This window comes from Lonchura striata, chromosome 3, assembly GCF_046129695.1.
Source record: "Lonchura striata isolate bLonStr1 chromosome 3, bLonStr1.mat, whole genome shotgun sequence".
Taxonomy (NCBI): Eukaryota; Metazoa; Chordata; class Aves; order Passeriformes; family Estrildidae; genus Lonchura; species Lonchura striata.
The window spans coordinates 60,700,785-60,724,957 of record NC_134605.1 but is presented as its reverse complement, the minus strand read 5'-3'; the positions used below and the strand labels follow the sequence as shown (position 1 = coordinate 60,724,957).

At 35.5% G+C, this 24,173-nt stretch overlaps 1 protein-coding gene across 2 annotated transcripts in view; it reads left to right on the top strand.

Annotated features, from left to right (window-relative positions):
* LAMA2 (laminin subunit alpha 2) overlaps positions 1-24,173 on the top strand; it is a 335,231-nt gene that overhangs the window by 242,190 nt on the left and 68,868 nt on the right. For both annotated transcript variants that reach the window (XM_077782208.1, XM_077782207.1), the window contains 6 exons: positions 2,103-2,189; positions 3,029-3,222; positions 11,363-11,505; positions 12,039-12,137; positions 16,845-16,956; positions 20,306-20,468. In XM_077782208.1, coding sequence (XP_077638334.1) covers positions 2,103-2,189; positions 3,029-3,222; positions 11,363-11,505; positions 12,039-12,137; positions 16,845-16,956; positions 20,306-20,468 — 798 coding nt within the window. The remainder of the gene's footprint in view (positions 1-2,102; positions 2,190-3,028; positions 3,223-11,362; positions 11,506-12,038; positions 12,138-16,844; positions 16,957-20,305; positions 20,469-24,173) is intronic.

Below are 24,173 nucleotides of genomic sequence, written 5' to 3'. Positions count from 1 at the left end.
GGGCATCTGCCACTTAATTAGGCAGGCTGTTCCAGTGTCTCACCACCCTCTGAGCAAAGAATTTCCTCCTAACATCTAATCTATGTTTCCCCTCTATTAGTTTAAAATCATTCCCTGTTGTCTTATCTCCATCTTTTTTTAAAAGCTCCCTTTAGGTGTCCTAGGTGCATGCCCAAATTGCTGAGCTGCCTGAGGGAGCGAAAGCAATGTGCCTGAACCTCATTTAGTCCATAGCCTGCATGGCTGTGGGTGTTGTCACAGCCTTTTGTGTCATGCTCACGTGGAAATGATCATGAGACTCCCTAGTTTCATACAACTTCACAGATGATAAGAGAATAACATCTAGTCTGAATTTAATAAAAACACTTAATCGTGAGATAGTCATCCAATGTCTTAGTGATGTTGAGAAAGGAGTCAGTTCTGAGCATGTCCAAGAACAGAGCTGCTTGTGTTTTATGGAGCTTAACTCAGCTGTCTCTAGACATCATGGGAGGGATTTCTATTTCTGTTAGCCACAGCCATCAACAACTTCAGTAGCTGTATAGTAAATATAGAGACTGACAACTGTACATCTCACTCATGTTAAACCTAAAGGAAAACACCATTGGAGAGAGGGCAGGGAAGGAGATGTTTCAAATGTCTGTATAAGTCTGTCTGTACATGTCCATTTTCCAGTGCTGACAGAGGATGCCTGAGCAACTTGTTTAGACTAAATGCCTGACTTTTAGATGGATAGAGTGGAATAGATTCATTCCATAAAGCCACAGTATTAAGTGGAAAATGAGATTATCAGGCCATAGATTTATATCTTTTGCAGATCAGTTAAAGCTCTTCAGGATGCTATTAAGGAAAAAGTCTACCTGCAGCTATTTTATGGTAGTCAAGTAATCATAATCTACATGAAATACAGATGGCTAATGAGTTATCTCATTAGCTTGCTATGTCATGACTGATATGATAGTATTTGTGAATTGTACAGTGCAATTATTTTTATTTATGAAGTTGTATAAAACTCCACTAAAGTTCTAAATACTGTGTTTATACTGCTGTACAATCAGCAGTCAGTTTCAAACATGATGAGCTGGGAAAAAAAAAAAAGAACAGAGAATTAATTTTTCCTAGTATGGATCTATTTTTATGGAGTTGAAAATGTGTTGGATAATGAGTTTGTGAGTAATAGATCAATTTGTTTACATTTTTTGCAAAGGCATAATTTTATATACTTGTTCAAGCACTATTGATTTAATGCATTATAAGCAAGTTCGATGAGGATGCTGACTGTACTGTACCAAGGAGCCGTGTGCTCACCACTAGCCATCTCTGTGCTTTTCAAGTTCTTCTTCCACAAAGAGCTGAAAAAGTTCCATGGTTTTACACCGTCTTGATATTTAGTTCTTTTCTTTTACCCTACTCACCCTTTTTGCTTGTTTTAACTGCCTGTACAGGCACTTAATACACTAACATTTCAGCTAAGTGCTACCTTGCTTACACTATAGTCAGTTGTAAAGAGACATAGAAAAGATAATACAGGGTTTCAGTGATTAAAATAAGACCTCTCCCTGATCATGAAGGAGGTAGTTTTTAGGGTTTATTTTCTCTGTGGACTGCTTTTCTCATAACTCCTTGAACAGATCATCTGGTGCTGCCTTTTTGGAAGATTCCACACACCTATGACTTTGGTTCCTTTTCCCTCTTTATATTTTACCTTCAAGTAAACTCTTCCCACCTTATCTCATTTCATTCAAAATAAGATTAAATCAGACTGGAAAGGCTGAATGTTCATTAGCTCAGTTTCTAAATCTTTTGTTTCACATTCTTCCCAGTGCTCACTATGAGTGACAGCACCATTCAATCACAGAAGCCTACAGCCCCCTGGACACAGCCCTTAGAGCCCTTGGCCAAACTGTGCAAGTGTCATAGCAAGGCATTCACAAAAATTACAATAGAAAGGAGAGACCTCTCACAGGTTTTTATAAGCAGATAAGAAAATGCTGCTATTTAAAATAAGAGTGGAACTTCTTGGACCTTTTTGCATTGCTGACCAAAGTAAAATGACCCAAGAGAGTACAAAAAAAAAAAATCTTTATTTACTTTTGTTTTAGTTTTAGCCCTACTTGTATTGCTGAAGGACCTAGTGACTACCGATGTACTGCCTGCCCACCTGGATACGAAGGCCAGTACTGCCAAAGGTAGGATGAATGGAAAAAGCAGGAGGAATAATAAAATGAGGAAAAGGCATGAAGGAGATAGATGTTTTTCAATATTGCAAGCGTGTATTTACTGCTGTTTAAATACTGATGTTTAAATACATCCTTTATATGCTGTTAAAACTCAGCCAACATAGACAATCTTTATATACACCACTGTAAATTGATAATCAATGTTATTTATATCACAGGTATTGTCCTAGTCTTACTTTTTGATGTGTGAGGCTTTTTTTCCTCCAGGGCTCAGAAGTCAAAAAAATTTATCTAAAATTAGATGCCATACTAATAGTATGTCTTGATGTCACTCATACCCTTTGTTTTAGTGACTGTGGTGCCCTCATGGGCATTGGCTGTGAAAAACAGTTACATATAAACATTTTAATGCCAAATAGTAAATTTATAACCTAAACAGCCTCTGTTGTCCCATCCATCAAAAACACTGAGGGATTAAGATGATCAAAATTGGCAAATGTCTACCAGGAGATTTCATGCCTGACACAAAACACAAGTGGCTAGTTCCATAGGCCACACAATGATAGTGGAGGGTTTTTTGTGTTGTAGTTTAATAGAAATTTAATTGAAAATTGTTAAGGATATGGAATAAATTTTGAATACCTCCTCCATCCAGACTGTTCTGTGTCCTGATTAGAAGTAGCTTTTTTGGACAGCTTGCAATATTTCTCTTTTGATCATGAAGCAACAAAGTTTTTTTTTTAATGGTTCATGGATGTTCATGTAAATTATGTTTAAAATACTGCCAAGTATTCTTTGTGCACTGCATCTCAGTTGGACAAATCTTATTTTGTGTTTGCAATGTCTAGATGTTCTTCTGGCTACACAGGAAACCCACAGATTCCAGGAGGGTCCTGCCAGGCATGTGAGTGTGATCCACATGGTTCTGTGCCTGTCCCCTGTGACCCTATCACTGGGCAGTGCACTTGCAAGCCTGGATTCACGGGGTGGAAGTGTGCTGGCTGTGAGCATCGGCATGCGCGTCATGGCACGAGATGCATTTGTACGTATACTAATGGGATTTTGGATTGCTTCTGATTGTGTCTGTCATATTTCAGAAATTCAAATCTGCATGTGTAATGGGGAGTTGTATGGCTTTGTTTGAAAAGAATTGCCGCATTTTTTATTACTTTGGCATCTGGTCTGATTTTTTTTTTTTTCACAAGCCTTGAGATGTCAAGAAAAACTCTCAATATTTTCAATCAATATTCTTAATCATTGAAAATTTACAAAAAATACATTTGAAGGTATTCTTTTTGGAGTCTGTACTTTTGCCAAAGGTTTTTGCTACTGTTGTGACAATATTTTCTCTTGGAGATTTTTTAGTGTTGTCCTAAATGTTTAATTAGCAATTTCAGTGCTCTATTCCATGAGGCACACACAAAATTTTTGCTAAGGTTTACTTGGTCATGCTGATTCAACAACCATTGAAATTTAAAAGATATAAGGAATGACAGTACACTACATCCAGCAAAGAACATTTTTTGTTAAAAATATAGAACTAATAGCCTAAACCATCAATTTATATTTTACAGTACTGGTATCTTTGTCTTACCCTCAATTTTGATACATACCAAGTGATTATCTTGTATTTCTGTTTAGATTTTTTTTTCATTATATTGGATAGTGCTTGTTTTAGGCCAACAGTCTCATACCACATAATGCTGCATGCTTGTATCTTATAAAAAAAATGTAGCAAAATCTTTCTAGAACTCTTGGTCAGCCCTGACTGCAGTAAGGCATTTTCCTCTTCCCCATCTCCCCCAGGATGTAGAGGGACTAACCTTGTTGTGATTTTTTTTTCCTTCGATGCCACGCTTGTTAAATTTAAAGTAGAATACTGGTAGAGTTCCAGTAAGTCCACAGTATATAATATTTATTAACCTTTGCATATTTGAAAATATTGGCTAGGCACAGTGAACTGGTTTAAATGTTTTATCTTGGAACTTTTCCATGGAGAGTGGGTTCTTTGTGTGAGGGACATGTAACATCAATAACAGTAGGTACCATCTATTTTTTTTTTTTGTTCATTTCTAAGATATAACTGGTGCACAGAGGTGCACACCTCTCTAGTATTAAAACAAATTGTAAACATTTTAAACATTTTAAAAGTAAACTTAAAAATATAAACAAGTGTTTTAAATGTCTGAAGGCATCATATAATACAAGAATAGAATGCATGGCTTCCTGGATGCTTAAAGAGGAGATACTAGGCACATAGAGTCAGGAACTACACAATGCAAAACATTTTTTCACTCAACCTAATGGTTGTGATCAGTTCTCAAACAGTTACCAGAATGTAGCTTCTAAGTCCATTGAAATAAGTGCTTTTGCATCAGTCCTGATTCCCAGGTAGAGATTATAAATTACTGGGAATATAGATATAACTGCTTCTATTTCTTCGCTATTAACAACATGGCATTGATTCATCTATTAAAAGTGTAGTGTACTTAAGAGAAATAAATTTCTAATGTCCTGCAGTGTGACATAGTTTAGGACTTAATTCTGAACTTACTACCTTAAGCTCTGTTTTGAACATCCAAATGATTGCAACTGAAGTAAGTACTCCCTTTGCTGAAATAACTACCATTTGAGTTCCATTTTGTGGTCTATGTGTCAAGGAGAATTGTAATTGCAAGTTAAGTTCATAAGTGTTACAGCTACAAAATTTTAAAATAAGGACTGTGTTCTACAGAGTGCCATCTGCATGAAAATTACTTCATTTTTCAATATCCTGAATAGCTCTTACATTATTGCCAGTATTATCCAATTTTTCCAGTCATAGGCATGACTTAGTATGTTTTTTCATTAGTCTTTTACCTTATCAGTATTCTGAAAAAGTCTTTTGGGTATCCAGGAGGACAGAGTTTCATTGTACAAAACAGCCTAAGTGCAAGTTATCATTTATAATGGTTTTCCAATTTGTTAATCAGGCTGTTTCATTGTGTGGATTATAAGGTTAAAAATCCTACTTGTGAATGGAAAAAGCTGTTTGCAGGCAAATTATATTTTCCACCTTTTTGCTTTGAAAGATGTTATTTCCTATGATCTCTGATTTAACTGCAACATATTTAAATGCATGTTGAAATGTACCTACACTATCTTTAGTGACATTTTTACTTTAACTAAGTAATCAGTTTTCACCATAAAAACAGTTCTTCACATATGCATATGGACATTTTATTTGACCTCTATAAGTGGGGAATCAAATGCAAAGATTTCTTTTCTTTAGTCACAAAGATAAGAATCACCTGTAGGAGCAGATGGGATGTACTTTAAATCCCCCTGTCACAGGAAGTAGTTTTTTACCGTTGATACCACATCAATTATAATCGTATCATAAATTGTAAAAACTGCAGTTTAATATTTCAGTAGACATTTTATGTGCCTATTAGGTCTTACTGTATGGTCTTCCTCTCATTTAAAGGTTCCTCGATGCCCATATTACTTCAAACCTTCCTTTGCTAATGTGGTACAATACCCCTGACCTGGTAGAAAAGAAGCCTGATCAATAACCTTTGTAGCCTATGGTGTCAAAGAGAGTGTGGCAAGCCTAGATTTTGTGGGAATTTGCCTGTGGCAAACTGTGTCTGCCATGTCACAGGCTTCAGAGTGCAGCTGTTGGCAGGGATTGTGTGCTAATGTGCTTTAATGGTTCTTGCCCTGTCAAAGAGCCATTAGAAACACCGTTGGGGCAACCTTGAAGTTTTCCTTCCTTGCTGTCAGAATACTGATATTCTGTTCCAATCTGAGTTTAATGCAGCTGGGAATTTGGTTCTGTATACAATGTACTTTTTTGCTTTCATATATCAATAAGTTGCAAAATACTCAGTAAATTCCCTTCTGACCAGCTTCAATTGTACCAAAACCTTGAAAGTAAAAAAAATTGTACTCTTCTTTGTACTACTTTTTACTCTTAATTGTACTACTTTTGCTCATTTTAACTACTGCAATTGCATTGTGCCAGTCAGAAGTATGGACAACCCCTAGTTGGGTGGTAACGTGGTCTAACCTAAAGAAAATACATTCAAATACAGTCACTCATGTTTGAAAAAGTATTTGTAAGTAGTATAAGACATAGTGACTAAGCTGTTCCGTTAGTATGGTATAGTTGATGTTTAAGAAAGTGAAAATTTATTTTGAATAATTAAAAAAGAATAACTGTTTAAATAATGAATTTTTGGCAAATTCCATAAAAGGTCATCACACAGTATGACCTGGAAAACCAAATAATGCATATTTATATCAGATCAGAAAGGTATTTTAGCAAAAATATTGTAATGCAGTCTTCTTTAAATATAACATTTAGAAATTAATATACCTCTTATCATAAGTATTCTAAAGATTTTTTTAAGTGAAGATTTTCAGTAAAAAGGTGAGGAAGAGGAAAGTGAAGAAGCATGTTCACTAAAGCAATCTATTTCTGATATAGCTGATAATCTGTTTTACTGGGTTTTTGCAGGTTTATTTCATAATGTGTCATTTTTCAGTTGCTTACTGCATGTCACTGTTCAGTGCTGTGTTTTACCAGTTATATTTTAGAGAGCTACAGGTAAAATAGTATATATATATTCATTTTGAAAGCTGTTGCCTAAAGGGGAAGGTTTCACTTACAGCTAAATAACAATTATTATCTGTTAGTTAACAATGATGATCTATTAATTATAGGTGCATGGCACAGACAGAATTTCATTCCCATTATATGCTTAGAACAGCAATTTTGTTTCCTCTAGGATGCCATCAGAGAATGAAAAATTATATCAAAAAAGTAAATTTTATTTTAATAAGTAAGAGTATCATCTGCCACACATTAGGAAAATTTCTAATGGCTAGTGGATGGATTATTTCCCCTGCTAAAATAACCACCTAGGCTGTCCTATACAGATATTCACAATACTCTGCTGATGAATACTTTCTTACAATTTTTGGACTCAAGCAAGTAACTTTGTGGGTTCACTTTCCCCTCTCTTTTGAAAAAGTCAGTACCCAAGGAATATATAGTGGTGGTTGGAAGCTAATTTCAGTAATGCTGCCAGCATCCTTGTATACTGTCAAGTATGAGAAAAGTTGTCCCAAATCTTCTCTCAGATTTTGAATCAAGCCTGCAGCAATCATGCATTTTTTTAGAAATAGTAATCCTCTTGTGTGTTTTTTGTTATACTTTGTGACATTGCACTTCAGTTGTAGAGTTTGTAGTACATAAAATGAAGAAGCCTAGATGGCAGTGTTATGGGAACAGTGACTCAGCTCACCACTGTGCCATATTCATGGAACAAAACAATCCTGGTGAGAACTTCAAGGCTTTATTGTTGTGTGGTTCTGTATATTATATGGCAAGTCAGAACTCACATTCTGAATGCTTTCAGGGTATTGTCATAACTACAGTGGAGACTTCAGAAAAAAGGTCTTCAGTGTTTTGAGCTGTGTTGCAACACGAACTATAAAACCCTTCCTTGGATGTGTGCTCCTGTCACAAATGTTCCTTGGGGTCAAGCAAAAGTCTAAATTTTAAGCAATTGATGTGACTGAACAGGAAGCAGTCATGGTACAGGGAGATCAAGTAGATATTTCATTCTTAGGAATTTTTCCTTTACTCAGTCTTCTGGGGTGAAAAAAAGAAAAAGATCCTCAGCCTTGCTGAAGTAAAAAAACTTTCATCTTTATGTATTTAAATATTCGGTCTTGGTAGAAGAAGAAAGTTATATAATGAGATTCCTTTAATAACAGATATTGGGCATTTAAGCATTTGCACTCAAGACTGATGCTTGCAATGAGAGGGATTTTTTTTCTCCCAGCTGTCAATCTCTGCTTCATCACAGCCCTAAACCAAGAACAGCAAGGGAGCTCCCAGCCACTGGTCCTGGCAGAATCAAGGTTTTCCCTTTAAAACAGTGAGGAGCTCCATGATCTCAACCATTCCAAATTCAGAACTAGGCAGAGATGCTGTCTCTGTCAGAGGTAGATCTTGTAGAATCTGTGAAACGAAGGCTCTCCCAGCTCTTACACAGTGCTTAATTAAGCAGGAGCTGGGAACCTTTGCAGAGTGAGCTGAAAAGAAAGACCCTGTGAGTAGCACTGCATCTATGAAGCCTTGGAGTAGCTTCTTTGGTGTTCTGAGTTTTGCTGAGTGTCTGTGTGTCTCAGCTGTGAGAATTAAATTTGCATCTCTTGGGCAGCTGCTTCCCAGCCTGCATGGGCTCAATTAGACCATGCCTGCTTGGCCTAGAAGCCGATAAGCTGTCGTTCTCCATTTTTGTGAGAAAGTGATCTCCTCTTGAGTTTAGACCCATGCTCCTGTCTTTCACCCAACTCAAGCAATCTTTAAGCTCAACTAGTACTGGTACGTATCAGAACCAGCAGATGAGGATTTCTAGATAATAAAAATCAGAAATAAACCCAAGTAGATGTTTTAGACCCTGATTTGTTTATGAATTTTCCCATGTCTTGAAGACATACTGATCATGTAAGCTACCTGAAACCAGCAGCAGTGGCAAGGAAGATAAAGCTTTCAGCTTTCTGCTGGGGTTCTGTTTTGGAAGGCACAGGAAGGCTGTTTTATTATTTGGTGTGAAAGTAGTGCATGGAAATAAAAAAAATTAGGTAGTAGCCAATAGATTACTGAGCTAACAGTAGTTCAACACTTAGTTTGAAACAACAGGAAGATGATACTGAAGAGTCACTGACTGTCATAGGATACCACCTCCCATCAGAGACTGCATGGTTGCCCTTCGACCAAAAATTTCCTAGTCATATCAGTCTTCTGAATCTTCACAGAAATGAATGAATTAAAGCAAAATTGTGTCAGATATACACTCTGGAAGAACACATTGTGACTCAGATGTGTTCCTTTTATTACACATTATGTTTCTTCGTAAAATGGAATAAACTTAAAAGAATTTCTTTTCGCATGCATACTTTGGGCATGTTTCTAACAAGAGGTAAGTTAAAATCCTTAGAGACTTAGTGTGCATGGAAAAGTGTGGGGAAAATGGAAAATGCAGTCATTTGCATTAATTGCTTGTTGAACTATTGTAATATTGATTGCATGATTTGCCTCTGACATGCTTGCACTGCTGTAATGATCTGAATTTAGTGCTGTATTTGTTAATATTAGACACAAATTTATCCTGACAGCTTTATAGATAGACACAGAAGTATTTAGTCTTGCAAAATATAATCACGTTCTTGAAATATTTCCCATAGCTACAGTATATTACAGACTGTGTAAGGGAGTAACTTAGTCCTGTCTCATCTACTCAGCTGTGGACTCACTTGATGCAGTTCCTCTTTTCAACCTGATTATTTTGCAAGAGGTGTAAATTTATACTGAACACTCCCTTATTGATTGCACACTCATTGAGAATACTTCATCTCTTCTTGGGCTTTCTTATTTTCATTTTTTTCTTATTGGTGTGAATTGAGTTTTTCTTTAGCACATAACAAGTTTTTAGCAATTTATTACCAACCACTAGGAAAATTTTGAAAGTGAATAGATTTCACTTGTTTCATAAGTGAAATAATATATGAAAAAAAACCACCACCACAACAAAAACTGAACTATAAAGGCGAACTGTTTTCAGGTTCAAGATCACTTATTTTCATCCTGTAAAATGATTATAGGTCTCCTTACCTTCTTGATCAGCTAGAGAACAAGTATTTGTTACATAAAACATTATTTTCTTTAAAACCTTTAATTCTCTCAGGCTTCTAAAGGCAAGCACACAGATGGCAAGAACAGGGATGATAAGAAGTTGGGGGGAGGTAAAATTTAATGTAGGAGCATAAATCAGAATGTATCATGCCTACAGTTATTGACTGCAGTTCCAGTGCAGTTCAGTTTATGTAACAAACTGAAATAGGAGGAAGAAGTCTGCAAATGGAAGCCATGAAAATGCAAAAAGAAGTCTTAAAATAACAGTAGTAGCTAGCCTTCTGCACCCACTTCTTACTACGCTAATCCAGCATCTACCATGTCTCCTTTTCAGTCACCACTTGCGTTTCATGGTGTATTGAAATAGTTTGCTTCTTTTTTTCTCTGTATTTGACTCTACTCTTTGTCTTTGGTATATTGAACAGTCAACAGAATAATAACAATATTTAGGTAATTATGAAAACTTTAATGAACAGAAAAGAATTCATCTACATGAAGAACAGATTTCAGGAAAAAAAGAAGTAATTCTCCTTTGAAAATCCTTTTCTTTTCTACAAAAGCATACACTTTGCTTAGTGTGGTTTTTTTTAGCTATTAAACTGCCTTGCTTTGCTAAAATAAATAATTACACGCTTGTAAAATTTTAGGTACAACTCTCCATGTTTCTTAACATCACCAGTGAATTCATTGTTTCACAGTTTTCTTCATCTCCTGAGATGTTTGGGTTTGCTAGCTCTTTATGCAGAGAAACAGAAAGGTATTCCCACAACTCTGTTCTAAAGGATGAAGAATTCTCCTGTCTGCTGCATAAATGATACAAGATGAGAATTTCTTGTGATAGTTAATCGAAAGCAAGGTGGGGAGGAAATGCAAACTTCTTTTGATATATGCAGCACACAACAATATTTTTCATCCTGAAGGATATTTGCAAGAAAAGCATACACAAAAAGCTTATAGGCTGGTTAGTGAAAAGAAGTAGAGAAAAGCATTTTTTAAAAAGAAAATCAGGATTTTTACCTGGATGCTTTCAGCTATCTGCATTACAGGTTTAGTATGCTTGGCCATGCTGTTATATGGAAGGTTTTTTTGGTTTTTTTCTTGTATTCAAATCCATAGGTGTACTATCTTTCTTACAGAGCTCCTTAGATTCTCCAAATTGCCCATCTGTTTTTCTCAAACTTCATCCAGATTACCTGTAAAATTTAATATTTTATATTGGCTAGTCCACAGTGGACAAAATTAATTATTTCCTCTTTTTGTGACGTAAGCCTATCAATTTTGATCTTTGTGTTTAATATTAAACTGTCTATTACTAAATCCTAAGCAATAATGTGTTTCATACTCCCTAGTTGTTGTTTCCATTTTTCTAACCCTACACAACTGGGGTAGTATGTATGAAATTAGTGTTACCTCCCACAGAGTTGCATATGTGCCATAAAATAGCTAAATCAAATGTCTTAAATGTTTAGCAGCTTTGTTGTTCTTCCTCCAGCTTGTGATGATGAATGCACAGGACTCCTTCTCAATGACCTGGATCGGCTAAACCAGATGATCCTGAGTGTTAACCTTAGTGGTCCACTGCCTGCTCCATATAAAATGTTACATGGGTTTCAGAACATGACACAGGAATTAAAGGTACATTGGCAGTATTCACATACGTAAATAACAGAGCTTCAGTACAACTATACTTGATTCTGTTCAACCTCACAGCTGTGAGTACATTCAGGAAAGAAGCAAAATTCAAGATTTAATTATTTCAGGCTTGCTTTGGTTGATAAATAAGTATTATGATTATTTATTTTTACTTTAATAAATAAATCTTGCAACAGTAATTTCTGATCATATGTGCGAGGAGTTATACTTCAGGCATAGAAAAGCAATGTTGCGTACAAATAAAATAGTTTTCATGCTATTGGTCTATAAAATGGTTATATATTTTATATTGTATGTTATATATTTATATGTTTTATGTTCCCTACCATACTTACAAGTAATGCAAAGTTGTCAACTTTCCTGAAAAAAAACATGTTGGATGAATGTGACACAAGTCAATGACAAAAAGGATTATGTATTGTAATGAAATGTTTGATACTTCTTCTCTTCAATATTTGGAAGCATCAACATTCATCATGTACAGATTTTTCACTCTCCCATCTCTTTCCCAACAGCATTTGCTTTCACCTCAGAGAGCACCAGAGAGATTTCTTCAGCTAGCGCGAGAAAATCTGGATACCTTGGTGACAGAAATGGATGAACTACTGACAAGAGTATGTCTGTGATCACATTGAGGTCTATGGGTTTGGTTGAGGCTGCATAATGACAGAAATCTTGTGAATATGCATTAAACATGAATGAATAGATGAATTATAAGATGCTTCTCAGTCTCAGTGTCTAAAGTGACAGGAAGTCCTCTAAAAATCTCTCTTTGTGGGCCAATATATTGACACATATTTTCTGCAAAACTTCCTAATGAAGTAAGAAAGCTTTTTCACTTCCATACAGATGACCCAAGAATGATTTTATCTAGAAAGCATGACACTGAAGAGTGTGATTTTAGTTAAATATGTCTTCTTGAAATCTAGAAGACATATATTTATGTCATATTATTGATGAGCATAGTTATCAGCTTCTGGATTTCAATAGATGTGCTGTGTACTCTTTTTATTATAAAAGTTTTATTTCAAAATTGACCTCCTTTTGGTCAGTAAAGACAATGTCTAAGAAAATAATATAAATTGTGCCACCTAGTGGAGAAAAATAGGGACATGAACCAGCCTCAGTATAAATAAAGTATAAATAATACCAAAAGTCATGCTTGTGAGTTGGAAGAACCAAATAAGAAAGATGTGGAGTACTGTACTGATCAATATACACTGCAGAGAAACACAAACTCCAGGCAGTTTTAGCATAATGTCTCTAAATTGTACATGGCTTAAGAAACCAAAATTCTCAGAGAAACTGTTTTCTTTTTGTGGTTTTTATGCAATTTGGAAATGGGTAGTGGGTGAGAAAGCATCTGTAGTGTGTTTGTGAATGTAGGCACCTACATGTACATGCATACACCAGTATCTGTCTGTACCAACTGGCATTGTGAGAAAGCTTGCTTTTCCACTTCTGTTTGGTCTTTTCTTTTTCTGCAAGAAGCAACTGCAGTAGTTTTAAGTCTAGCTGGAATTTTAACCCATGTCACCTCTACAAGCAGGGAAGATTATATTTGATCTATTAATATTTCTCAATCTTAGCCTAAGACAGGCTTTTTTCCTCTTGTAAAGTTGCTGGGTTTAATATCCTTTGCAATTTCCCCCATAGAAATTATCTAAAATAATGCAGATTCTGACCTTCTGTAGACAACTCTTGGAAGAAAAACGTATCAAAAGTGTTATCTTAGGGGAGCTGTTATGGTGGCCACATTATCACCACTCACTCCCCTTTTGCAGATTTTTATCATTGTGAGACTTATGATTTCCAGTTATCCTTACAGAGTGGCTTGGAGCAGTTTGGGGTGGGGTTTTTTTTTAGGGGGGGGGGGTTGGGTTTTTGTTTGTTTGTTTGTTTTGTTTTGTTGTTTTTTTTTGTTTGGTTGGTTGGTTGGTTGGTTGGATTTTTTTTTGTTATTTTTTTTTAATTTAGGGACTGGAAACTGGTGGCAGGTCCTACCTTTCTCCTGTATTTGTAAATAAGAATAGTGTTCCAAAAAGAAGTATGAGTCCTGATGTTGTGTGTTCAAGGCTCATTTCCAAATGAATATACAGCTGATAACTACATAATGGCTGGCACATGGACTACAGAGTACTACCATAAATACCAAAGTTTTTCTCTGTATCTGATTTTCAAGCTCACTATATTTTCAAAGTCAAACCAGTACTGATGAAGAAAAAAGCTGGTGAGGATTGGTGAGGAATCTATTTCCATGAAAAAAAAATCTGATAATTTTAAGATAAAATATAGAAGAAAATAGTATTTAGTCACTGCAAAAGTTTCAGGGATTTTCTTTCCCTGTGGTCTCTTTTTTGCTAATGATCTCTTACTTCAGTGCAGCACTCCTTTCTCTTTTGTTACATTATTCTGTGCTTCATTTACTTTGCCATATAGAAGATACTCATGTGTTTCTTGCATTATGTTCACATGTTTGCATGCACATTCCCACACCTACCACCTTCAGAGGAAGGTTGGATATCTTCAGTTCCTTTCAGTTCACTGTTTTTCATCAAAATCCCCACTTCCCTTCTAATTAGGTACCTTTAGAGTGTTCAAGAAAGACAGGGATCAGAATCACTAATCTTGATTTAAATGCTTCTTTTGCCTTTCTCCCAAAGTACTGAATTTTTCTAACTCAAAAATTTCTGATAGTAGCAGAAGCAATTTAGTTTGCAATAACTGAGAACATTTGGAGAGAGAGCCAAGAACTTCCATCTGTATATGTCTGTGTTTACACCTCATTCTGTGGTCTGCAGCTCAATAGCTGGAGAAATTCCTGTAAGACATCCTCCAGATGCTATCTAGAGTTCTTTAAGGCTTGATTAAGTCCTCAGACTAAATAACCATGGAAACAAAGCCAAAACAAAAAAAGTGTGCATAGTTGGTAATACTTGCTTATCATTTAAATTGCTAGGTGGGTACTGCAGACTGGAGCAAAGCCTTTCATGGAATCTCTGTCACTAAGTATAAGCTGTGGACATCACTGATGCATGTTCACTTATCTAATATAATTTCTTTACTGATTTCTGTGGTAGGAATCTTCTTTATGCCAAAAAGTTTTATTTGTTTCTAAATAACTTCTTCAAGATTCCAAACACTTGTTCTGCATCCAGTCTGCCTCACCCCTATTGCTCCCACAGCAAGAGTTCGTTGGGCCTGTTTAAACTGTTAGAAGATGCTGGAAACTGACCTTGTAGAAGTGCTGATCTGTAGTAAATTGGATATGTAGAAAATTACTAGGACTTTATTAACAAATGAAAACATTTAATTGGCCATGGAATGGCCAGCTACAGTATGAAGGATGTTCGCCATTTAATATGGTTTACAGAATTAAAGCTAGACTAGATAGTGAAGCAAAAGCCTATTTTTCAGCAAAGGAAATTCTGTCAAAATACAAAAGGCCTTCAGTGGACCTGAATGGGATTTAAGTACTAAAGAGAGCTGTCACTGAAAGGAAATGAAAATTGTTCAATGACAGATAAATTTTCACAAAAATGTGGTACATGCTATTCAGTCATAAATAGAGAGGTTAAGGTGGCCAACTTGAATTAGCATGAATGTGGAAAAAGTAATCAAAACTAAGAAATGAATATGTAAGTTATAAAACACCATTTGTAGCAAAGGACTAGAAATATTACAGAGTACAATAAAACTGATTGTGAATATTCCGAACAAATAAAACTCAAAGAATAAAAGGCTGCTCATGGAGGGTTTGACAATAAATAAGTTATTCTCAGTTACATGAAAAATTAAACAGCACCAGAAATGCCAAGCAGGGTTAGAGACGTGGTCCATCAAGAACATTTGGAATTTTTGCCTTTTTTCTATACCAATTGCCTCTTGCAGCTCACTGTAGCAATATTTTAGTTTTGTATCCAGGCAGGTAAAAACGGTTTGTAAATCTTAGAGGAAGTAACCAATATTATGATTAAAGCTGTATAAGTGTGAAAAGACATCTGATATTCTACTGATAGAGGTATGGAATAGAGCAAACTCCCCACCGTCTGTATGGGTCTCAATTCTTCCTGTATATTTCTATTTACCTGAACCCTTTTCATATAAATTACTTTTGGTGTAAATTACTTTCAGTGTAACTACTCTAAAGTAGCCCAAAATTGTAAGTGGAGTGATAATGCCAGGGATTTCATTTCAGAAACCCAGATGTAAAGTACCTTGAGGGCTGCCATCCAGAAGCTAATCAGGCAGAAATAAATGTGTTTAAGTACTACTATTTCTCTGACTATTACTGAAAAGTGTGGGGGGTTTTATAAGGGAGAAACAATTTGTGCAGTTCAAGTCAGGGAAAACCGAAGCTTATTTTGAATTATTGACTTTCTAGCCATTTCACAGAGACTGGGAAATTCATAATGCGTTATTTCAATATTTTTTTGGGGAAAGTAATCCCTAAAGAAAAAAGCTAGGGGTTTATTGGTTTTATTTCTTGGGGGATTTTTTGGGGTTTTGGTTTTTCAGGTTTCATTTGCTTTGCAGTACAGCTCAAGTTTTCTGTCATGAAATGTTTAGCTTCTTTTTAATAGAAAAGGGTCCATTTTCTGACTAGGGACCTCAAGAGCAAGTAGAATGTCCTAAGGTGATTCCTTTCCTCGGTATGTTTTTCAGGTCTGCAGCAGATGTCTCTCTTTTTGCTGCTGCTGTGATTCAATGCAATTATAAAGCATTTAGTGACAAAGAGCTTAAATTTTACTGAGCACCTCAATATGTTATAAACTACTTCAAGTACTAGAGCTGAATAAAACTACTCTTTATTTTTCTCCCTCTTTTTTGGCCAAATTAATGTATTGATTTAAAGTTCTTGCTTGTTGGAATGAACTGTCTCTTTGAGAACACCTCCAGGGAAGAAGCAAAGATGTCATGATACCTGCTGCACTTTGTCAATCGAAAAGTACACAATTGTGAAACTATGGAAAGTATTCCCTGAAGAATCTATTAAAAGGACACAAACAGCATTTCTTTAAGCAAAGATATTATTAGTCAGTGGATAATTTCATCCTGTCTCCATTGATGTGCTGCTGTACACAAGTAGGGTTTCTAAGAACCTAAAACAAAGCCTTCCAATTTCCATTTAAAGGAAAAGGTAATAAAATTTAATTGTGTACTTGAACAGAGCATTTCATTTCCCATGCATCTGATCAATAATTCATTGATTGCCTCTGGCCTGAGGAAATTTTTGTATGTGTATTCAGCCAGTAGGAATATAACACAGTGCAGCCTTGTCCTGTTCATTAATTATATTTTCCCTGAATTTGTATCACCAGGCTACCAAGGTGACAGCAGATGGTGAGCAGACCAGGCAGGATGCCGAGAGGACTAATGACAGAGCAAAATCTCTTGGACAGTTCGTCAGAGGCATTCTCCAAGCTGCTGAAGGTATTGGAAAAAATTAAAATACTTGAGTTGTTTCTCAGGAAAACTGGAGGATGGTAGGTGAAGAGGGTCTGAGAGACAGTGAGGAAAATTTTACTTCCTAAGAAATGTCATGTGCTTAAAATGTTGATGAAGGAAAGGCAGTACACAGTCTTCAAATTTTCTTCAAATCTGCATATAGAGTTTATATAAACACTTAGTGTATTGGTAATTACAAACAAAGACCAGAAGAAAACGGAGCATGTTCCTTCAGGATTTTTGCAGTTATCTGAAGAGCTGTTATGATGAAGTGACAAACAGGGCTTAGCTTTTGTTTATTTTCAAAGCAGTTAATATGTATTGGCAAAAAAGTTTGATCCAATTTTAGTACTTGGTACATAAACACTTTACTTCAAAAATGCACTTATTTCTTGCTGTTAATGGACATCTACTGCTTGGAATTTGCAAGTGACTCCTAACCCAACCTAAGCATGGAGCCAAAGTCAACGCCCTGTCTTCCACAGACTGATTCACTGCACTTACACTGCAGTAAATACTTATGAGAAAAGTAGTTTCTAGATGGCCTTAAGAATTAAGACCTATATATTTCATAAAGCTATTAAATGGCTGAAAAATATTTAAATAATAGGCAAATACAAATGTGTTTTTTACTTGAAAAAGACTTTTCACTTCTTTCCTCATCGTCATCCAAATGTTCACTGCAGTACTGATTTTTGTAGCTATGCTTCTGAAGGCCTATGTCATTGAAAGGGAAAGCTTCCACTTTTGTCCAAGTGCTATAAAATACATTTTATATTGCCTTTTATGTAACACATCCCAGTATGTGCTTTGGAAGTGAACTGAGCAGCACTTCAGGATAGCCTTAGGACTTGTAACTTTGACAAGAAAAAAATGTGGGAAAAGCAACAAGAAAAAGTGAGCAGTTTTTTGAGATTTTTTTTTAAACAAAAAACCATGTTTCTCCTATTTCAGGATGAATTTGGGATGATGAACAAAACAAGGTCTTTGACTCTCCTAAGTTTAGGCCCAGTGTTTGTAGCCCAAATAAAAATTTCCTCAAGCAGGTTTAGCAGTAAAATACAGAGTTAGAAAACACTGAGGGGGTGAAATAAATTTATGCAGTATCTTAGAAGTAGACAAAAACTTTAAAATCAATGTGTTTGCCTAGTAGCCAAGTTAACATTTTAAGAATGCATAAAATACAAGAGCACAGGATTGAGAGATACCTTGTGGGTTAAGGCATCCACTCCCCTACTATCAAAAACTTTCTAAAGCTCATCTTCAAAGTAATTTCTACAAATACACATGATCTAGATAGGGGGCAGTTTCAGTACTCTTCATAATTACCATAGTTGACATTTCTAGAAAAATATATTTGTGTTTAGTTTATCATCATGTTCCCTAGCAAGCCTTGTTCTTCAGCTCAAAAGAGTGTTTTTTCCATAACCTAGTTCTTTTCCTCCTTCCCCCAGCACCAAATATATTTGCAGAGAGGAATCATATTCAACTTTGGTCCCTTTTTTTTCTAGACTGAATCAAACAAAAGAGTGTTCTCCCAAATCTCCTACTCACTTTCATGTAATTTTCCTTCCTCTGCTGAAAATTCTATCCGTGTTTCTGAACCACAGGTAAAAAGCATTAAATGAGATTTCTTCAGTGTTGCTCTTGAGGAGGAGTAAAACTTGCCTATGTCAGATCTCCTAATAATGTCTCAATAATTTTTTTACAGCTGGATGCCACTGGTGATTCATAATACAGCTGTGTTCTTCTCATTTCACACCTTTTACCTCACTGACAAAACTCCTCATTAAAAGTGAGAAGTTTGTAGTGATTGGTTCTAATGACCATTCTCTGAATACTTATCCACTTCTACTGAGCTGATTGTTGACTTTCTGAACTTCTGAGTAGCTGTAACTAATTTTCCTTCTTAGCTATGGGATTTCCCTTCTTTGCAGTCCCTAGCCTTTTTCTATGTCAGTTCACCCAGATCTTTTACCACCATTGGACTCTGATACTTGCATTCTACCAAGACACAAAATAAAACACTGGTAGAAGAGAAGGATAAAACTGGGTATAAGTTTTTACAAACCTAAGATAAGCTTAGCAAACATACTCATTTCCTCTTTTAAGGTCAATATTCAGGGAGGTTACTCCCTATTTTTTAATATAATTTTTAAAATATTAATATAGATCTATTCCTGGCCTGAGGTACCTTAGTAATGATACATAATATAGTACATACAGGAGTCATCCATGATCCATTTGAGGAAAGTGTAGTCTTTTTCCAGACCTCACAAAACCACTCATTGTTAAAGACAAATCTCAGTTCTCACCAGCTAATCAAAGACATTAGATTAGTATTTTCTTGATAATTTGCTCCAAACCAATATGATGTGTAGATGAAATAGTAATTTATTGAGGTTTGAAAGACTGATTTTCATTTCTTAAATTAAAGATTTAATTTTAAATACTCATAAGTACCCCTGTGACCAGGAACAGTGCCATTTTGGAGAAATCAGTTACTTGGGAGCTCTGTACCTATGGAAGGGCAGCTGTGCTTTTAAAAATTGAAGATGGAACTGGTTGCCATAAATTACCTAGCTGCTTCTGAAAGTGGGTATTCTAATATGCTGTCATGTACTACGGCAGAAAGATTTTAGTCCATCCGTGAGTATGATGTTGTGTGTACAGCTTTATCTGTTCAGAATAATTCAACTGTTCCAAACACATTTACAGTGTACCTTCATATATTCCAACCTCCAGATTTTTCTTTTCCGTTTCTGAGTATCTTCTTCTAAACACATGAGTGAGTTTAGACTTCTGTGGATATCTTTCACTCCTGCTTCATTTCCTAAAATTTCACAATTGCTTATTCTTCCTAGCACTGTTAAGTCTGCATGCTAAAAATTACTTATTTTGAGGTTCTCCAAAAGTAATTTAAGCCTAATTTTCATTGCTTGTCCTGCCTGCTCCTTAATTCTACAAGCAATATAGAAAACTATCTTCTGCTTGTTTTGAAGGTTCAGTGCAAATTTTTTCTTTCAAGGGGATGAGGAAGGGAGAAATGTATTTATAATACTGGATACAAAGACTTCTTTAATTATTGAAAAGTGAACTATAATAAAAGGTTTGATGAAACATATATTACTTTCTCATTTTTTTATGACCATTGGATTTGTTACATCTGATTTGACCATCTGATTTGTTGCTGACCATTGGATTAACCATCCTTTATATTTCACAGCAGAAATAACCAATGCAAGTTGTGTTCCATTTGCTGATAGAGTTGACAAGCTTCTCTGTTATTTTTAATTACTAGCTCCTTACATAAATGTATTTTGGTCCCCTGCAGCTGCAAAAGAAGATGCTTTAAAGCTAAATGAGACACTCAGAACTCAAGATAAAACTTTGGAGAAGAGTCTTCCAGAACTGCAGAGTGAAGCTGAAGGAATGGTCATAGAGATGAGAAATAGAGACCTCAGTGTACAAGAAAAAATAGCTCAAGATGAGTTAAAGTGAGTAGAGAGACCCCAGTCTTCAACCTCTAGTGACAATGTCTGACTCTTGTAAATGTGATTGTCATGTTTGCCAGTCAAGCTTAATGGCTGAGGCTTACAGAAATGTGAAAGAAAGCAAAGATCTGTTGATATAGCATTTGCATTTTTGAAAATGCTTACATATGTGGAAAGAAATCCCTAGGAAGTTATTTCCCTGCTCCACAGGTACCATCAACATTTTTAATTGAATTCTAATTTTTCTCAGTTTGTTTTTAGTTTCTACTTCAGATCTGATGAATGGCTTTTGTACTAAAAATTTAATCTGGAAGCTTGGGTTTTTTCCTGGAAAACTAGTTGGTCTAATAAAAATAATAACTGTCTGAAAAGTTTGTTCAATAGTGTAGACATTATAAAGAATATATTTTGCCATGTTTAGAATGGTGTAGGTCAGAATAAACTATTTCTGTGGCATAGTTCAGAAGCCTGCTGTTTTATTATTTAATTATCTCTAAATAAATGTATATATATTATTATATTGTCAGCTGTTTAAAAAGCAATATGCCAAACGCTGAAAACTTACCTGATTGGGAAAAATACTTGGCTTGAAGTTAAAAATTCTGGTAGTTTGTTATGTCTGTATGAGTAAGACCAGGCATATTTGTAGATCTGGACTTTGCTCAGCTCTTCACCAGTGCAAAGAACTAGCAGGGAATCCAGCTGAGCAGTGACATGGTCCATTGAAGTTGTGATGGATCAGAAAACTGTCTGGGATAGAGTTATGCGGGCCTGAAAATCTCAGTTGTCAGATGCGTGCATACTGTAAGGAGATGTAAATGGAATACAAAATTAGCTGAGAATTCCAAGCAGTTTAGAATCAGATTTTCTCTGCCTATCTTAGACTTTATAAACCAGATCATTTTCTGGAAATCCTGTTAGTGCAGTATTTCTTCCAATAACTGATAGCTCTTCTTTCTATTCTCTTGAGAAAGAATATATTGCGAACTTATTTGTGAGCAATGTTTTATTGCTTTTTCATCTGATTCCACTGAGTCTCTTCAATGCCTTCTCTACACACACGCAGAAATAAACCAGAAAAAAGCAGAGAATAGAAGAATTTAGCCGAACCTTTGAAAGCGCTGCCTGCAAATTTAGGACTGGCTGGAGAAGGTCCTTTCAAACAAGGTGTTATTAGTCCTCAAATGCTACAGACAACATAAAACTGTCTGACTATGATGAAATAATTTCCCACTCTAGCCCAACAGCTAGAGTAAAAAATGCAGCAGGGGTTTGGTTTTTTTGATTTTTTTTTTTTTGAGGGACAGAACTTCTGTCCTTCCTCTATTCTTTCTGAAATGTACAAAGCAGGTGTTTAAATTTCTTGATATAGGAATGCATTGTATACCAAGAGATACATGACTATATTCATTGATTTCAAATAAAGTGTTATCTTTTATCTTAAGGATAAGGTTACCTCTTCATAGGCAGTCACTGAGATCCAGGAAATTTTGGCAGTCAACTCAGCAAAAGGAAAATTAGTCACTGTGTGTTACAGGGTAGAGAGGAAAGGACACTGGAGGTGTTTTCTGAAAATGCCTCTTGAAGGAAAATGTTATAAAACTCTTTAAATAGTGGAGTAATATAGTGGATAGGCTACACTCTGCAAGGAAGAAAAATGAAGAGAAATTAATCATTCTTAGAACTCTGGAGGTACAGGTGCATGGGTGTGGATTGCTGTGCTCCACACATGTATGTATTATCTACAGACCCATTTGAAATATTTACTTATGAATAAAGTAAGGCTCTTACAAGCCTCATGATCACTCTGAAGCAGTTAATCGTGCTTACACTCTGGTGAGTTGTCTTTTGTCAGTTATTGTATTCTGTTTTCAGAATTTTGTCCAAGAACAGAATGGCAAAATTCAGTGGATTCTCTCCTATGTTTCCAGTGAATTCTCAAAACTTAAATGAAGAAGACAAATAAAGTTTGCTTGTTTTCATAGATGGCAAAGCTTCTCTTAAATATTCCGTTTTTTCCCTTATTTTCCTTCAAATTTTTCAAATCCAGCTCTTACTGCCTTAGTGTACTGAAATGGCATATTAGTCAATAATTTCTCTCTAAAAAGAGCATATAGAGAAATACACCAGTTGCTGTTCTGAAGTGCCATGATTTTAATATTTATGAAGTATATCTCTCACTGTTTTATGACATTCCTTCATGTTTTCTCAGATGCCATTGAGTTGCTATCAAGGGATGCTGTGAGCCAGAATTCTTTCTTTCTGTTTAGTATGCTGAGTAGCTTTATTTTTGTGTGATTTTTTTCTTCCACTAATTTGTCTGATGGCTTCTGAACCTCTGTGAATTTCTATCATCCACTTTCCTAGGAGAATGAATTGCACAACTCAGCCATACAGTGTTGGAAGATATGCCTCCTATGTTTTGACATTGCTTCCTGATATTTTTTGTTTTGTTTGTGAAGAGACATTGGACAGTTGATCACCTTATACATGCTATTCATGATGTTACAATCCTTATTTCTTCTCCTGGTAGGACAGTTCTAACATATTTAGACTCTCATATGCAGTTTATAGGTTTTAATAATTTTGTCATGAGTTTCTAATCTTGTTTGTTCTCTTGCACTCATTTTGAGTATCCAGACCATTCCCCATTCCATGTGTTAGGCCAGATCTGTGATTGTTTTTTCTAAAACTTCAAGCATTTTATGTAGTTTTATTCTTTTTCTAGGATGGTATCCACTGAAAATAGCATATATAATACCTATAGAAATATAGCATATTATAAAATATAGAAAATAGCATAGTTTATGTGTACAAGAGAATATTTCAAGAAATGTGGTGCAGTCCAGTCACACAAAAATTCTAAAGCAAGGGATTACATGGAACAGATTGCCTCATACTTCATTAGAAAGAGCAGAGGGGAAATGCACAACAGATCAATATGAAAGTGCTATCTTAGGAGCACCAAGGAGGAGTTTTCAGGTAGACTACTGGATTGATAAGTAGTTTGAACTGTGCTATGAGGCAAGGGAATAAAAGGAAAATCCATCTGTTTTGTACTGTTCCTCCAGTACTGCAGTGTCATAATGGTGTCAAAATTTGCCAGAAGTGTAAGACAGGAGCTTCTTAACAGAAGAATAATGGAGGAGGTATGAGAAGAATCGTGAATTCCTTTCTACACTTCTGTGACAAGGTGTCAATACTGGGATTTAGTTTTTGATTAAATATTTTATCCTCAGAAGTTGCGAATTCATTATGTGAATAATTTTTTTCATCAAAACCAAAGGCAGAATTGATGGGAAATAAAAACTCCAATCCATCTGAGAAAATCCCAAAACTAAGATAACAATTTGACTTCCCTTAGCTCCACTTCAGACCCTTCATCTCAATTATGTCCAGTGTCAGCATATCTTTTCCTCCTTCCCTATATCTTTTGGTGTGCATTTATTTATATGTTTATTTTTAGAAGATTACTAATGGAACTGACTAAAGGCAGACCAAACTGCAGTCATTTTTTAGAAAGTACAGTTCTTGCTTTCCACTCTTCAGCATAATGAAACAGGAAGCAAAACTTAATCTGTCCTAGGTGGAAGCGTGATAAATATCTTCCATAATTATTATCTATCCTACATATTCCTGTTTACTTAGGATTTTTCTTATCTCTAAAGCATCATTTTGGAAATGCCTGAAGTGTCTCTTTTTTTTTTT